The 16,093-nt window shown below is 39.6% G+C and overlaps 1 protein-coding gene across 4 annotated transcripts in view; it reads right to left on the bottom strand.

The window, feature by feature from the left end:
- Positions 1-16,093, bottom strand: part of MYO1B (myosin IB) — a 149,990-nt gene that overhangs the window by 127,513 nt on the left and 6,384 nt on the right. For all 4 annotated transcript variants that reach the window (XM_077829809.1, XM_077829811.1, XM_077829810.1 and 1 more), the window contains exon 2: positions 87-202. In XM_077829809.1, coding sequence (XP_077685935.1) covers positions 87-202 — 116 coding nt within the window. The remainder of the gene's footprint in view (positions 1-86; positions 203-16,093) is intronic.

The raw sequence follows: 16,093 nt of genomic DNA, 5'->3' as shown, positions 1-16,093 counted from the left end.
AAACATCTTCTATGACATAAGGAAGACAGCTGGCCCCATCTGTTTCAAAGTAGAGTGGAAATCTAAAGCTTCTGCACTATACTTACATGTGAGGACTGAGTTCATAAAAGTTTCTGTTCCTGTATTCTTCAACTTTCTCTGGTGAATAAATGGGTAGCGATCTATATGGGTTTATTGATACAACCACACTGCCAATGTATGTCTGTAGGAGAAAAATAATGCAGAATACAGTGTTTTAATACTCAAAAGTGAGATTTTATTATGACCCGTCCTTTAAAAAAATCCATTTTTGCTTTTATATTTAATTCTTCAGTTCTATATGTCAGGAAAACATTCAACATTTGCTGAGGAAAAAAACAACATTTTTTACAATGAATACATTCAAAACATGCATTTATATACTAAAAGCCCCTCAAAATCTCTCTCAGTTAAGGGCTCTTAGGTACTACAGAGATAAAAATAATAAAAACAACAATACTGGCAGACTCTTTAAGCAGCTCCTTCTACATTGTACAGGCAGACTGCTCCTAGTTTAACTAAGTGGGGATTAATTTTTGAAAGAATTATCAGGGATCTGCTGCTCTGCATAAGGGAACGATGTGTTTATATAAAATCAAAATGAACTAGTTCTATATATTTTCCTAAACAATGTTTAAATGTTACACAATTCCAACTAGTCTTCAATATTTAAACGGAAAACAAGACAATTTAGTTTAATTTTTCAGTCCAATAAGCCAAGCTCAAAGTAATTATTTAACTTTTTTTTCATTAATAGAAAGCCTTATTATTAATAAGGTGCATCGGTTAGCAAATTTCTCCATTATGTATGTGAGTGCACATAAAGTGAAGATGGCATAAAACAATGAGCACTTTGTTACATGATGTACAAAACAGAAATTACTTATTGTTCATTAATACTTTATGATGTTCTGTCCACAGAACAAACACACACTAAAGCTGCACAAACATGATTTAAAGATCAGAGTATCAAAAGGTTTCCACTAAGTGTTTCAGATCAGCTACTTACCAATATTTCCAATGTTAATACTGCTGAAATGACATAGCACATGGCAGAAGCCAGATTATCCAACAGGTTGGGTGATACCAATTCAGTTTGAAATGGAGACCGGAACTCAAACTCTGGGAGTCCAGTCCTTAGGAGCCCTTAACTTAACCATACACAAACTCCTCAAGAGCTTTAAACTCTCCTCAGGACTAAAGTCTACAGCAAAACTGTATCAGCAGAGCTACAGCCCTATGGTACTCCTATAGCTGTGAAAGACCTTAACGTCAAACCCTTGCGCTATGCCTACGCTAGGAGCGAGGGGTGTGATTCTCCTGCTCATGTACACAAACTCGTGCTAGCTTTCATCAAGCTGCCGCAAGTATAAATAGTGACGTAGCCACGGTACCACAGGCAGTGGCAGTGGAGGCATGGCAAAGCCATGCCGAGTATATACCTACTGGTTTCAGGCAGACTGGTACCCTGCATTATTCAGCCATATATCTCCACTGCTGCTACCCTGATTTTTATACTCACAGTAGCTTGATGAAAGCTAGTATAAGTATGTGTATACAGCGTAGAGGAATCGCACCCCAGGTCATAATGTACATGTAGCCTCATAGGAGCTTCAAAGCTACAGCAACCTGCTATAAATGGGGAGGTCTGTCAAGTCAGGATACAAATAAGTCAGAATTCTTCTGTAGTTTTTCACTTCAAGACTTAGGTATAGCTTTTATTGTACAAATTCTATGTGTAGTTGCAGTCATCCAGATAGACTTTGAGAGGAAAAGTAGGGACAGATCAGTCTTATCTCACGCTGTTTTGTTTATTACAGCACTCTTAACATAGCATGATACAATATAACTGTAGCACCTGGACAGAAGATCAGGGCTCCCATCCACGTAGTGCACAGCAGTCTGCATCTAAGTACTACTGCAAGATCACTGGATTCTGATGCACTGGTGTGGCAGACTGGAAATTTTGCAAAACATATCGCAGACTCAGCAAGAACATACTACTTCAGCGTGCACTGAAACTCAAGTTTCCGGTATCCTTCTTCACAGCCATTAAACATAATTTAAACAACAATAAAATTATATTATGGGACATAATTATCCATCAAGTGGTGGATTCCACAGCAAATTTAATCAATGCAGAATCACAGAATATACATACTCCAGGTAGTGGGTGTCACCCTTGTTATTCACCATTCAAGAACAATAAAAATAATATATATAAATATCAGTAGTATTGTCATAAAAAAAAAAAAAAAGAGGCAAAAGATTTCAGACCAAGATTTTAAAGACTGATGAGGGATTTTGGGTGGTTCACCTTAACACTGAAATGGGCCTAATTTTAAAAAAACTGCTGATCACACACCATCCGAAAACAAGGTCCCTTTAAAGCATCACCGGTTGAAAACCGAAAAGCTGATGCAACCAAAATCAGTCACTTCTTTAATATCTTCTCCATCTATAGTACTTATATGCCCCTCCGTATTGGAGTGCCTCTCAATCTTTAATGGATTTATCCTATGAGATAAGGAAGTACTATTATCTCCATTTTACAGATTGGAACTGAGGCACAGAGAAACTAAGTGACTTGCCCAGGGTCACATAGAAAGTCTATGGTGGAGCAGGGAATTGAACCTAGGTCTCCCCCATCCCAGGACAGTACCCTAATCACTAGGCCACCCTTCCTCTCTGGCCTTATATGTTGGTCTTTATGCCCAGGCTGATACTGTCCTTAACTTTGCTCTTATGCGAGATTTAATCAGTGGGTTTTTTTTTTTTTTTATCTCTACAGAGGCATCCAAAACAAGTAAATGCTTTTCCCCATATTAAAAAAACTAAATGTTTACCATCTGGCAAAAAACAAGTTCACTTTTAAGCAGAAATCTTGAATGTCATGTTTCACCACAGACCATATTTGTATAGTCATTGTAAATCCGTGATAAAGGTTGCCAGCATCTTTCGCCCCATTTAAAATGGGGTTGCACAAATGACACTGCCTACATAAACAGAAAGTTTCACTTTGTGTCTTCTAGACACTCTTGTAGTTTATCTTTGCAATGCTTGTTGCCTACAGAATGAATCAGTAGAAACCACTGTTGACAATTCATTATACAACTACAGCTGCCCTGAGATGTAATACTTCACTAATTGTGCGTAAAACTTACTATTTCTAAATAAACCCATACCTCATCTGTTTTAGAGCTGAACAGATTACTTACCAACAGAATATTTTTCCAGTCAGAAAATATCAATTCATCAAAAATCAGTCTTCTGCGGGAAGGTGTTGATTTGAACAGGCTTGTCTAAACAAGACGTTACCGCACAGCAAGCCAAAGCGTGAACCCTCAGTGCACTAGTTTGACGCGCAGTAACTGGATGCTGCTACAGCACCCAGAAAGTTCCAGAGCAGTAACATCCTGTGTAGATAAGCCAACTGAAATTTAGAACCAACATCCCTGGTTTACTGCCAGGTCACCCACCTTCCTCCCCAGTTCCTAGGCAGCGTACCTAGCAAGCTATTAGGAAACATGGGCACAACTGGCTGCCCGGTCTCATGGCAGTCCTCCTTGGAAGACAGGCAGCAGATCAAAAAAATTCCATTCTCCCACACCAGAATCTTTTCCCTCCGGCAAAAAAAAGTTTCACCATTTTCTTTTCTTTTTTAACCCTTTTTCCCCGATTCAGGATGTTGGGGGGGAGGAGGGGAAGGGGGCGCGGCGGAAGGGGAGACACAACATTTCCAAGTTTTTCACAGGAGGGAAAGACCGTTTTCTGGTCATCTCTAATCTGTTTGTGTTGCCTTGCAATAAAAGGCAAACAGTAATCTTCCACCGTATCTACTCTGCCCCCTGCTTACACAGAAGTTGGGAAGCCCACCAACTGGTAAGTCTATGGATCCTTGCTGAGAGTAACCAAGTAATCTACAAGAGTAACAAGCTCTGCGCATATAGTTCTATACAGACTCCGGGTGTAAGATTCTTCATTGCTGAATTATTTAAAGTTTCCTCTCATGTCTCAAAGAATTCTAGAAGATTACTAATGGTAGCAGAGCTCACTGCAAAACCATTGCCAAAAGGCAGTAAAGAGGTAGGCAGGTCTTGAAGGAATTCAGCTGGATATCCACTGTATTATCAACAAGGGTCCTCAAGAAACTGAGGAGAGAGCCCTTTAAGCTATTTCATCACCATAATAATATGCAGTTTAGCTGCTGGAGTTCCTTGAAAAGCTTTAGGATGCCAAGGTAAGGAAGGACAGGTCGAAGAAAGAAACCTTTGATTTTTTTAGTTTTGAAAATAGATATTTAAAGAACATTTATTTAGAACCAGCCTTTTATAGTTAAGAATTGCTTAAATCATGTGTTTTGGGAATGGAAGTCAGCTCTTCATTGTCACACATGTACAAAACCAGACAATATAATCCTAAAATAACCAATATTTCAAAAGGTCAAGCAACTATATACAGACAAGGACATACACATTATGCCCATTTTAAAAACTAAGCACGCCAAGAAATCATTGCTTTGGACTAAAAGTGGCTTAGATGAGCTAAAAAGTTTCCTTTTTTTTTTTTCCTCCTTTAAATGAATACCAGTACAGCAAGAAAGATACCTAATAGTTATTTGCCAGTGGTGGTTGATCAGATTCCACATAACCAGGATGACCACCACATAACATCTTCGTTCCCACCAGAATTCTACTATTAGCAAAAAAAAAAAAAAGGGCTTAATTCCTTGAGCTTGAAATGAATGTAGTAACATTCCAGTGATGAAAACAAAGCATATTTGATGTTTCAGTATAATACGAAGGCTGGGGAAGGTGGGGCCTTGGCTAGAGCTGGTGAGAGGTCAGGGACTGCCTGAAATTACTGTGGACACCTGCAGTCAAGAGGGGCAAAAGTACTTTTCACAGAACCTTGCAGGAGATCTGTGGAGGACCCTTGCTGCTGAGGAGTGATAGAACTGCTGTGAACTCTGATACCCAGGAAACGAGTATGAATGTGCAGGCCTCCTACTAGAGCCTGTGAAAGACTGAGGATGAGACACAGAGAGGAATGGGTTTGTGGTTCAAGTACTGAAGTACATATATTGGTAAACCAAACCCCAGAAGGGGAGATTTTATATTGGAACTCTAGTCATATGATTTATCCCAGAGGCACAGAGAGGGGGAAATTGAATCATGGCCTCACACCTGCAGAGAGACAGGTTGAGGCAACCCTGCAAAAGTGGGAAATGTCAAGGAAGGAATCGGAAGCAGAGGAAGGGAACTGGAGCAGCAGGGTAAGAATTTGGGGGGTGGTCTTCAAACTGTTAACAAGAGCACTGGCGGGATAGCCAAGTTGAGATCTGTGCAGGAGGATGCATACTGCCAATAGGGGTTAAGGTTAGGGAAGAGTGGAGATGCAAAGCGCAGCCTGCCACATTGCTCTGTGGCCTCCCTTCTCCACAGCAGTAATGAAGACTTAACCTCAAGCAACTACACACGAAATAGCTACAAACCTTTATACTGTACATGGTAGCCATTTTACAAGAAAAACTGTGTATTGTTTTAGCCTATGCTAGCTTATAACATTACAAGAAAAGTGCTGCGAAACTTGATCATGTCGTGATTAGTTCTTCCACTATTTCTTAAAGCACACCAGTCGCTCCTTGGGACATTCCCCTTTGCTACAGGACATGGCATTTATGCTGGGAATTGTAAACTGTGTTCCCAGGGGATGGTATACTTGCGTGGCTTTACTATGCTGTTGTGTTTGGCTGCAGAGAACTCCAAATGAAGGATTGCTAGTGTGGACACTAACATTTCCAAGAATACAGACCAATTCTAACATTTTAACTATACAAACAAGGTCCAAGTGTACAGAATTCCTTTGATGCTTACTTCTGGGTGAATTCTGCGCCAAAACATTACAAATTCTGTGCACAATATTTTAAAATTCAGCATATTTTATTTCTCAAAATAAAACAATATAATCACACCAGTTTCAATTATTTTGGTAATTTATTTCAAAATACCTGTCAGCAACTAGGTCTGTAACAATACAGACAACAAAAAAGATTCAGGAAATGTTATTTGACAAACAGATTCCTTACTAGGCATATTAATAAAGAACTATGAGTAATAATTCATTTAAACTACAATACAGAAACATATTTCCTGCACCTTTCAGAATCAGTGCGTAAGTTTCTGGGAGTCAGGGGTAATGAAGGATCTAAGGGAGATGGAAGTAATGGCTAAGAAGGAGCCTGGGCGTGAATTTGGAGGGTTGTGTGTGGATGGTAGACACATAGAAGAAGTTAGGATTTTAGGGGGTGGGGGTCAAGGGAGGGGGATTGTTACGGAGTTGGGAGCCTCCCCCATGGAGAACCTGGGTCACCCCTAGCCTCTCCCATTCAGTCAGGCACATCTGCCCCCGTCCCCATGTCCCTGCATCCCCATTCAGCCACACCTTTGTCCCCATTTGGGCCTTCACCCTGCCAGGTCCAGCCCCTTGTGACCCTTCACCCCCACTCACATTCAGACCATAGCTCAATGCTGTCACCCACTAGCTCCTATACCCTCACTAGCCCTTCTGAACCCCAGTCCATGTGACCCCCCCAGAAGCCCCATGTGCACCGCTCTGTCTGTCCCCCCCATATCCCTCCTTACTTGGCCCCACTGGCAGGGTGCTAAGGAAAGGCAGCCGCTGCTCTGGCCCTGAAACGGCTGCCCTCTCTTCTGGTGCCACAGCACCCCCTGGTGGATGAAAGGTGTAACTGCAACGACTCCCCAGCAGAATCTATTTTCTGCGGGGGAGGAGGGAGAGCTCTGGGGGACATGAATTCTGCACATGTGCAGTGGCACAGAATTCTCCCAGGAGTAGATTCTGAGCAGTTCCTGACATTCCACTAAAAACATTAATTGAAATTAAAGGGATTACTATATATCAATCAAACAAATGCCTGACCAAGACTTGCATGGAATCATTCCAGAATTAAGTCACTGATACCACTTTTGACATAATCACAATAAAATGCCAGATCATCATAGCACAGTTCTTTTATGGCTGTCTGCAATTCTGTAGTAAAACATCTCTTCGCTTTATCCCCCAGTTGCATGGAAGATGGCACAGGATAACAGCAGCTCTGGTCCATTCAGTGTGGCCAACTCAACTTATCAGATATCAGGAACTGTGATTTGCCTTGGTGACAAGAATTAAGGTCATATTGACGTAGCCAACAGAAGGAAAAAAGGCAGCAGCTTTACCTGGTTTGTCAACTTTTGACACAAGCACAGGATATTGTGGAGTTGGATGGAAATGGAAAATTTGGGTTTGTAGATGAGATGTTGGCTCTAAAAAAACCCTGAGAATTGGAGGAGGCAGTCCTTGTTTCACTATGCACCTGAAGAAATATAGGACGTTGGACATTCTACCAAAATGCTCTGACTAAAGTCACTAATCTGCTGACAGTACTGTAGCCCAAAGCAAAATACAGAACACATTGTCACTGGCTAACTAAATACTGGATGAAAGTATACCTGCTTGGTTTTAAGAACACTATCATACATGTTTAAGACAGCTGGCCATGACACGCATAAAACCTGACCTTGAAGGTAGACTGTACAAGTAAGCTGTGTAGAAGAGCACCAAGAAAGATCCAAACAGACCTTAGGGAAAGACAGTCAACTTAGACAAAGGAATGGAATTGTTAGGCAAAAAGCATCAGAAATTTAAGCAGGATTATCTCCTACTCAAAATATCACAGTCCAAAGGGCAGTGTAAAAACAAAATCAAATATGCACCACAGCCCCCTAACTACAACCATGAGGGATGATTTAAATACCTAGATAAACAGGAATCACCCAAGCAATACAAAATGCAGAGGGGTGTAGAGGTGCATAGACACATACTGAAAGGGGTGGGGGGAGTTACAGCATGCCCTATCTTTGGTAAATTACTGAAAACTAGTCATTTAGGGTTCAACCTGTGAGCTAGGCATCCTCACCTCCTATTACTGAAGCCAAGGAGAGTTATGGATGATCTGCACCTAGCGAGACGGGAACCTTATTCATTTTGCCACCTGTTGTAGATCCAAGCACTGGAGTGAGAGCAAAGTGTTGTCCTTAGACAAGGTACATATTGGGCAAGAAGAAACAAGCTCTGATTTCACATATTTTCTCAAGAGCACAAAACTCTCTCTCTGCTGTAACATTTCTACTAACCTCAGGACCATCCTGACAGATTCGAATGCCAGTATTGACAAAATAGATCAAGTGCATTATCTGGATTGGCTTCAACAATACACAGCTGAAGATATTTTTAAATTATATATTTTATACATATGAATATAGATTCTATGCACAGTACTCACAATTAAAAATTGAGCATGCAGTGCAAGTGGCAAGGCAGTCAAGCCAAAGAAAAGTCAAGCAATGCAAAAGAAAATACCATCTAAACACATCTGAAAATAAAAGTTTGATAACTTTTTTAAAAATAAAGATTTGTTTTCATAAACAGTAAATGTAGATTCAATAAGTGTCTGTTCCAAGAAACTTCTTCACTCAATATGAACAAGCAACAATGGATGGAAAACTTTAAATGGAAACATTAAAAGTGTGTTTTAGCCGGAATGTTTGTCATTATTTAGGTAGAAATAGAACATAAAAATACTCATCATTGTACTGGAACTTAGGTTAATTATATGGAATTACGTTAAAAGTTCTACATGGTGAGAACCATGTGTTTACTTATTTTTAAAGTGTTTAGCAAATTTTTGGGTTCTTAAAAATTACTCAGTTAACACTTTATGGCATTTATGAAATGGAAAAAAAAGGGAGAACAGACAGCCTGGACTCCAGTGGTTGTGCCTTCGCCATATCCTTTTAAGTTCCCTCCACCATTTCCACAACAATCTCCAGGCAACCATCTTATTTACAGCACCAACAGTGCTTTTTTGTCCTCTGCCCAGGATCTATGGGGAACAGAGATGTCCCCTCCCTTGAGGCCTCCATGTAACTGAGCTCAACTAGCCCTGGTCCCCTCTCTTTTCTCTCCCCACGGGACTTCCTTCCTGCCTCCTTATTAGCCTTGGGCTAATTGGCTCCTTAACCCAGCCAGCCAGATTGTCTAATTACCTCCATCAGCTTTCTGAAGGGAAACTAACTAACATCTGCGAGTTCAAAGTGCACGCTCACCTGGGTAAGCATGGTGGATACTCTGTATCTGAGTTCCATAGCCCAGAGTCTGGTCTAAGACTGGGCAAACTACATGCTTCCACCTCAGAAGAGGTCAAGGCAGGAGGCCTGACACTTAAGGGGGTGCATTCAGAGACCATGAAGGGGACAGAGGCGCAGCCGGCCCTGCAACTGTGACATATTGCTCCATCTGGGTAAGCTGTATAAAGCCACCAGCAACCTTTGAGACTTATCAGGGGCTCATATTCCCTACAAGTGCCTTGAATCCCCTTTGAGCCTTAGGAAATTCAACAGCCCCCTTGGGATGCCCTTAGATGCTTTTTTTAAAAAAGGCTCTCTTTTCTCTTGACAAGCCTCTCTAGTGTTCATGTTACACTTTAAGGTCTATCTCTGCCAAAAAGGGAGCAAAAGATTTCTTTTTTCTAAATGAAAGCTAACGTCTCCAGCAGTCATTTGACACACTATACTAAATGCACATTTTCTAACATTACTAAAGTGGTAATCATTTTTACAGTTTCACATTAAACTAAATTTTGATCCTGAACACCAACTAGTTTGCAGATTTTTTCCTACAAAGTGGGGACAAAAGTTAGAAGAATTTTGGAACTTGTATGTTTAACCGATCTATTTTTACAGGTACCTAAGTCAGAGCTATTAAGAGACAAGGCTTGTGATATTAGCTCGTATCTTATATCTCTTCAAATTTTATAGAGGACTTCTACCTCTACCCAAATAAAACTTGTCAGTTCTGAGGTAGTTATGACTATGTGTCAATTACAGAGTGCGAACCAAAACCAGGCTTAAAAATGGAACCTCAAGAGCCACTGCCGTTGTTCCATAATGCAATTAATTGTTCCCATTAAGAAAACAATAACAGGAGCCAATAATCAAACAGCTCTGTTCTTTATAGCGGCAATAGATAGTTGAGCTCTGACTCAGAGGTTGAATGAGGACTCAGGGAGAGAAGACAGATCCACCAAGAACATTTGGTTCAATCTTCCCTATGTCTTCATTACATCAGGAATGAGTACTGAGACACAGTCTTGCTGTGCTAGACAGCAACGTGGGGAAAGTCCTGAACATTTCAAGATGGCTAGGTCAGAGGTAGAAGTACAGCTGAGTGGAAAAGTAAAACTTTACTGAACAAACAAGCTATATATTACAAGGCAAAAAATAAGGAAAAACAGGAAACACCCTCAGGTTATGAAATAACCATACAAGCCAGGAGCATATGACTACTTATTCAATTTAGGTTATGACTATGACCTCACAAAAGAAGTCCCCTCAAGTTATTATACTGAAACATCAAATATGCAAGCTTCAAAAAAAAGTAAAACTTCAACATGTGTTCAGCACCATACAAGTTAATTCCTGATCAGAGTTGCTCACACATGTCATGCACAAACAATCCAAAGCAAACACTAAATGCACTGGGAAACCCAGAGGGAGATTTTATTTTAGAGTTTTAAAAAAAATGATGAAGTGAGAGGGGAACATTAAAGCTGACTTCAGTTAGCCTTTGAACCCAAGGAAATGGGCTTTCAAACTGCTAAAATATACACTGTTTATAAGTTAGAAAATCTTGTGGCCCTGTTTCATTTCTACCTTCCCTCCTTTCCCCTTCTTACAGGTGAGCAAACCTCTTTGCTGCTGAACTGTAATAATATATTATAGGTTTCAGAGTGGTAGCCGTGATAGTCTGTAGCAGCAAAAAGAACAAGGAGTACTTGTGGCACCTTTAGACACTAACAAATTTATTTGAGCATAAGCTTTCGTGGGCTAAAGCCCACTTCATCAGATGCATGCAGTGGAAAGTACAGTAGGAAGACACACACACACACACACACACACCCCGAACATGGGAAAAAATGGGGGTTGCCATACCAACTCTAACGAGACTAATCAATTAAGGTAGGCTATTACCAGCAGGAGAAAAAACAAACAACTTTTGTAGTGATAATCAGGATGGCCAATTTCAAACAGTTGACAAGAAGGTGCGAGTAACAGTAGGGGGAAAATTAGCATGGGGAAATAGCTTTTAGTTTGTGTAATGACTCATCCACTCCTAGTAATATATTAGTTCCTGCTCTTTGCTGTAATATATTAGTTTATATTGCAGTTCAAATCTGAATTTGGGGAGAGGACGAGGATTTTGCCAATAAGCAAATGGAAACAGGGCAATGGAAAAAACAAAGAAAATCTATATATTACATGATGAGGAGAAAAGCTTCTTTTACCTGAAATAGAGGGTGGGAAGAAGGGGAGGTAACAGGACTGAAGGAGGATGGAGGGAAGAGAGGACTTAGGTTCAGGTTTCAATATTTTATTTGCACCTCTCCTAAGAAATCTGATGGCCCCACTTTGTTTGATTTTTTTATTTTTTTTAGTGCCATCAAACGTTTAAAAAAATTAATCGCACTGTTAAACAACAGAATACCATTTATTTGAATACCTTAATTAATTTTAAATATTTTTGGATATTTTCTACATTTTCAAATATACTGATTTCAATTACAACATATAACACAAAGCGTACAGTGCTCACTTTATATTAATTTTTAATACAAATATTTGTGCTATAAAAACAAAATAGTATTTTTCAATTCACCTCATACAAGTACTGTAATACAATCTCTTCATCATGAAATCTGAACTTACAAATGTAGAATTATGCACAAAAAAAAACTGAATTCAAAAATAAAATGTAAAACTTTAGAGCCTACAAGTCTACTCTGTCCTACTTCTTGTTCAGTCACTCAGACAAACAAGTTTGTTTACATTTGCAGGAGATAATGCTGCCCGCTTCTTGTTTACAATGTCACCTGAAAGTGAGAAAAGGTGTTCACATGCACTGTTGTAGCAGGCGTTGCAATATATTTACATGCCAGATGCATTAAAGAGACATGTCCCTTCATGCTTCAACTACCATTCCAAAGGACATGCATCCATGCTAATGAGCGGTTCTGCTTGATAACGATCAAAAGCAAAGCAGACCCGTGCATGTTCACTTTCCTCATTTGAGTCAGATGCCACCAGCAGAAGGTTGATTTTCTTTTTAGTGGTTCGGGTTCTGTAGTTTCCACATCAGAGTGTTCCTCTTTTAAGACTTCTGAAAGCATGCTCCACACCTCATCCCTCTCAGATTTTGGAAGGCACTTCAGATTCTTAAACCTTGGGATGAGTGCTGTAGCTATCTTTAGAAATCTTACATTAGTATCTTCTTTGCATTTTGTCAAATCTGCCATGAAAGTGTTCTTAAAATGAACAACATGTGCTGGGTCATCGTCCATGACTGCTATAACATGAAATATATGGCAGAATGCGGGCAAAACAGAGCAGTAGACATACTATTCTCCCCCAAGGAGTTCTGTCAATTTAATTAATCCTTTTTTTTTTTTTTTTTTTAAACGAGCGTCATGAGCATGGAAGCATGTCCTCTGGAATGGTGGCAAAAGCATGAAGGGGCATACGAATGTTTAGTATATCTGGTACATAAATACCTTGCAATGATGGCTACAAAAGTGCCATGTGAATGCCTCTACTCACTTTCAGGTGACATTGTAAATAGGAAGCCGGCAGCATTATCTCCTGTAAATTTAAACAAACTTGCTTGTCTTAGCTATTGGCTGAACAACAAGTAGGACTGAGTGGACTTGCAGGCTCTAAAGTTTTACATTGTTCTGTTTTTGAGTACAGTTACGTAATTTAAAAAAATCTACATTTGTAAGTTTCAGAATAAAGAGACTGCATTATGGTATTGTATTGAAAAATACTATTTCTTTTCTTTATCATTTTCACAGTGCAAATATTTGTAATAAAAATAATATAAAGTGAGCACTGTACACTTTGTATTCTGTGCTGTAATTTGAAAATGTAGAAAAACATCCAAAAATATTTAATACATTTCAACTGGCATTCTATTGTTTAACAGTGCGATTAAAACTGCTATACACTTTGTATTCTGTGCTGTAATTTGAAAATGTAGAAAAACATCCAAAAATATTTAATACATTTCAACTGGCATTCTATTGTTTAACAGTGCGATTAAAACTGCTATTAATCACGATTTTTTTTTTAGTTAATTGCGTGAGTTAACTGTGATTACTTGACAGCCATGGGCTCTTTTTTCTTTTTTGGTTAAGGTCCAGAAGGAGGTAAGAAGGCAGACGAGTTAAAACTCGCTGGGTGAAGTTAAAAGGGGAGGGAGAACAAAACAAATCAGGGGTGATATCACGGAATGAATCTACTGTAGACCACCAAATCAGGTGGAGGAAGATTTTAGAACAAATAGCCAAAACACAGCACAGGGTAGTAATGGGGCATTAACTACCAAGACAGCTGTTGGAAAAGCAAAATGACAAAACGTCCAATAACATCTTGTTTCAGAAAGTGGAGGAAGTAACCTAAAAGGGAGGAATTGGTTGCAAATCTAAAGGTTGAACTCAATTCGATGGAAGTGATTATGTAACGATAGATTTCATGATTTTAAAGAAAGGAAGGAGTGAGAGGAGCAGAATAAGGACATGGGACTTCAAAAAAGTAGAATTTAACAACCACAGAGAACTGATAAGTAAGGGACCAAGGGAAGAAAACCTGAGGGGAAAAGGCATTCAGGAGAGCTGGCTGCTTCTTAAAAAGACAGTATTAAAGGCATAACAGCAACCATCTCGATGCAAAGGAAAGACAGAAAGAACAGTAAGAGGCCAATATGGCTCCATCAGGAGTTCTTTAATGACCTGAAAATCAAAAAGGAATCCTACAAAAATTGGAAACAATCACAAATTGCTAAGGATGAGTACAAAAGAATAGCACAAACATATAGGGCCAAAATCAGAAAGGCTAAGGCACAAAATGAGATACACCTAGCAAGGCACATAAAAGATAAAAAGAGGTTTTTTTAAAACATTAGGAGCATGAAAGAAATTGTAGATCCACTACTTAGCAGCAAAGGAAAGCTAATATCAAGAAGGCTGAGGTGCTTAATGCCTATTTTCCCTCAGTCTTCACTAAAAAAGCTAACGGTGAACAGATACTCAACACAATTAATATTAAAAACAAATAGGAAGGAACAAAAGCCAAAATAGAGTAAGAACAGTTAATGTATTCACATCAGCAGGGCCTGATGAAATTCATCCTAGGGCATGCAAGGACCTTGCTGAGGCAATCTTTCAGTCATTAGTGATTATCTTCAAGAACTCATGGAGGACTGGCTGGGTCCTAGAGGACTGAAGGGCAAACACAGTACCTACTTTTAAAAAGTGGAACAAAGGGACCTGGAATCGAAGTTAGGCTGACACCTGGAAAAGTGCTCGAACAAACAAACAAACAATTTGTAAGTAGAGAGGATACTAGGGTAAATAATGAACAGACAGCATGGATTTGTCAAGAACAAATTGTGCAAAAACCAACCTAATTTCCTTCTTTGACAGGATTACTGATCTAGTAGATTGGAAGGGGGTGGGGGGGCCTACAGACATGATACCTTGATTTTAATAAGGCTTTTCAGGTCACACAGCCCCACATGACATTCTTGCAGGCAAACTAGGGAAATGTGGTCCAGATGAAATTACTATAAAGTGGACACATAGCTGGTTGAAATACCATACTCAAAGAATAGTTAACAAGAGTTTGCTGTCAAACTGTGAAGATGTCTCTAGTGGGGTTACCCAGGGGTCCATCCTGCGCCCAGTACTATTCAATAAGTTCATTAATGGCTTGAATAATGGAGAGGAGAGTGTGGTTGTAAAGTTTGCAGAGGACACCAAGCTGGGAGGGGTTGCAAGAACTCTGGAGGACAGGATTAGAATTCACAATAACCCTGATAAACTGGGGAATTGGTCTAAAATCTACAAAATGAAATTCAATAAAGACAAGTCCAAAGTACTATACTTTGGAAGGAAAAAATCAAACACATAGCTATAAAATAGGGAATAACTGGCTAGGCAGTCATACTGCAGAAAAGTATCTGGGAGTTACAGTGAATCACAAATGGAATACGAGTCAACAATGTGTTGCAGCTGTGAAAAACACTAATATTCTGGGGTGTATTAACCCCAAAAAGTCTTATCTAAGATATGGAAAATAATTGCCCTGCTCTATTAGCACTGGTGAGGCCTCAGCTGGAGTACTGTGTCCTGTTCTAGGCACCACGCTTAAGAAAAGATATGGAAAAATTGGAGACAGTCCAGAAAAATGCAAGAAAAATAATAAAAGGCTTAGAAAACAACCTGTGGGGAAAGATTAAAATAACTGGGCATGTTTAGTCTTGAAACAAGAAGGCTGAGGAAGGACTTGATAAACAGTCTTCAAATATATTAAGGGCTGTTATAAAGAGGGTGGCGATCAATTGTTCTCCATGTCCACTGAAGGCACAACAAGACGTAACCAGTTTAATCTGCAGCAAGGGAGATTTAGGTTAGATATTAGGAAAAACTTTCCAAGTATAAGTTGGGTGACCAGATAGCAACTGTGAAAAAAAAAAAAGGGGGGGGGGGAAGAGAAGAGTCGCCCATATAAGAAAAAGTTCCAAAAAAACTGGATTGTCCCTATAAAAACGGGACATCTAGTCACCCTAAGTAAAAGGATAGCTAATTTCTGGACTAGGCTGCAAAGAGAGGCTGTGGAATCCCCATCAGAGGTTTTTAATAAAAGATTAGATGAACATCTGTCAGGATTGGTCTAGGTTTACTTGATCCTGCCTCAGCACAGGAGGCTGAACTAAATGACCTCTGGAGGTCCCTTCCAGCCCTATAGTTCTAGGATGATATTGTTTCTTCCTCTCCCATGAAAAGTTTAAAGGCTACTTCTACTGAAGGAAGTGAAGCTAAATCATCATCTTTGTTGCTGATTAATTCCAATTACAGGAACAAATCAGTGCAGATTCAAGTAGCCAAAGTAGAAAGGTC

This window comes from Eretmochelys imbricata, chromosome 11 (genome assembly GCF_965152235.1).
Source record: "Eretmochelys imbricata isolate rEreImb1 chromosome 11, rEreImb1.hap1, whole genome shotgun sequence".
Taxonomy (NCBI): domain Eukaryota; kingdom Metazoa; phylum Chordata; order Testudines; family Cheloniidae; genus Eretmochelys; species Eretmochelys imbricata.
The sequence above is the reverse complement of the archived record's forward strand: the minus strand, read 5'-3'. Positions and strand labels throughout refer to the sequence as shown.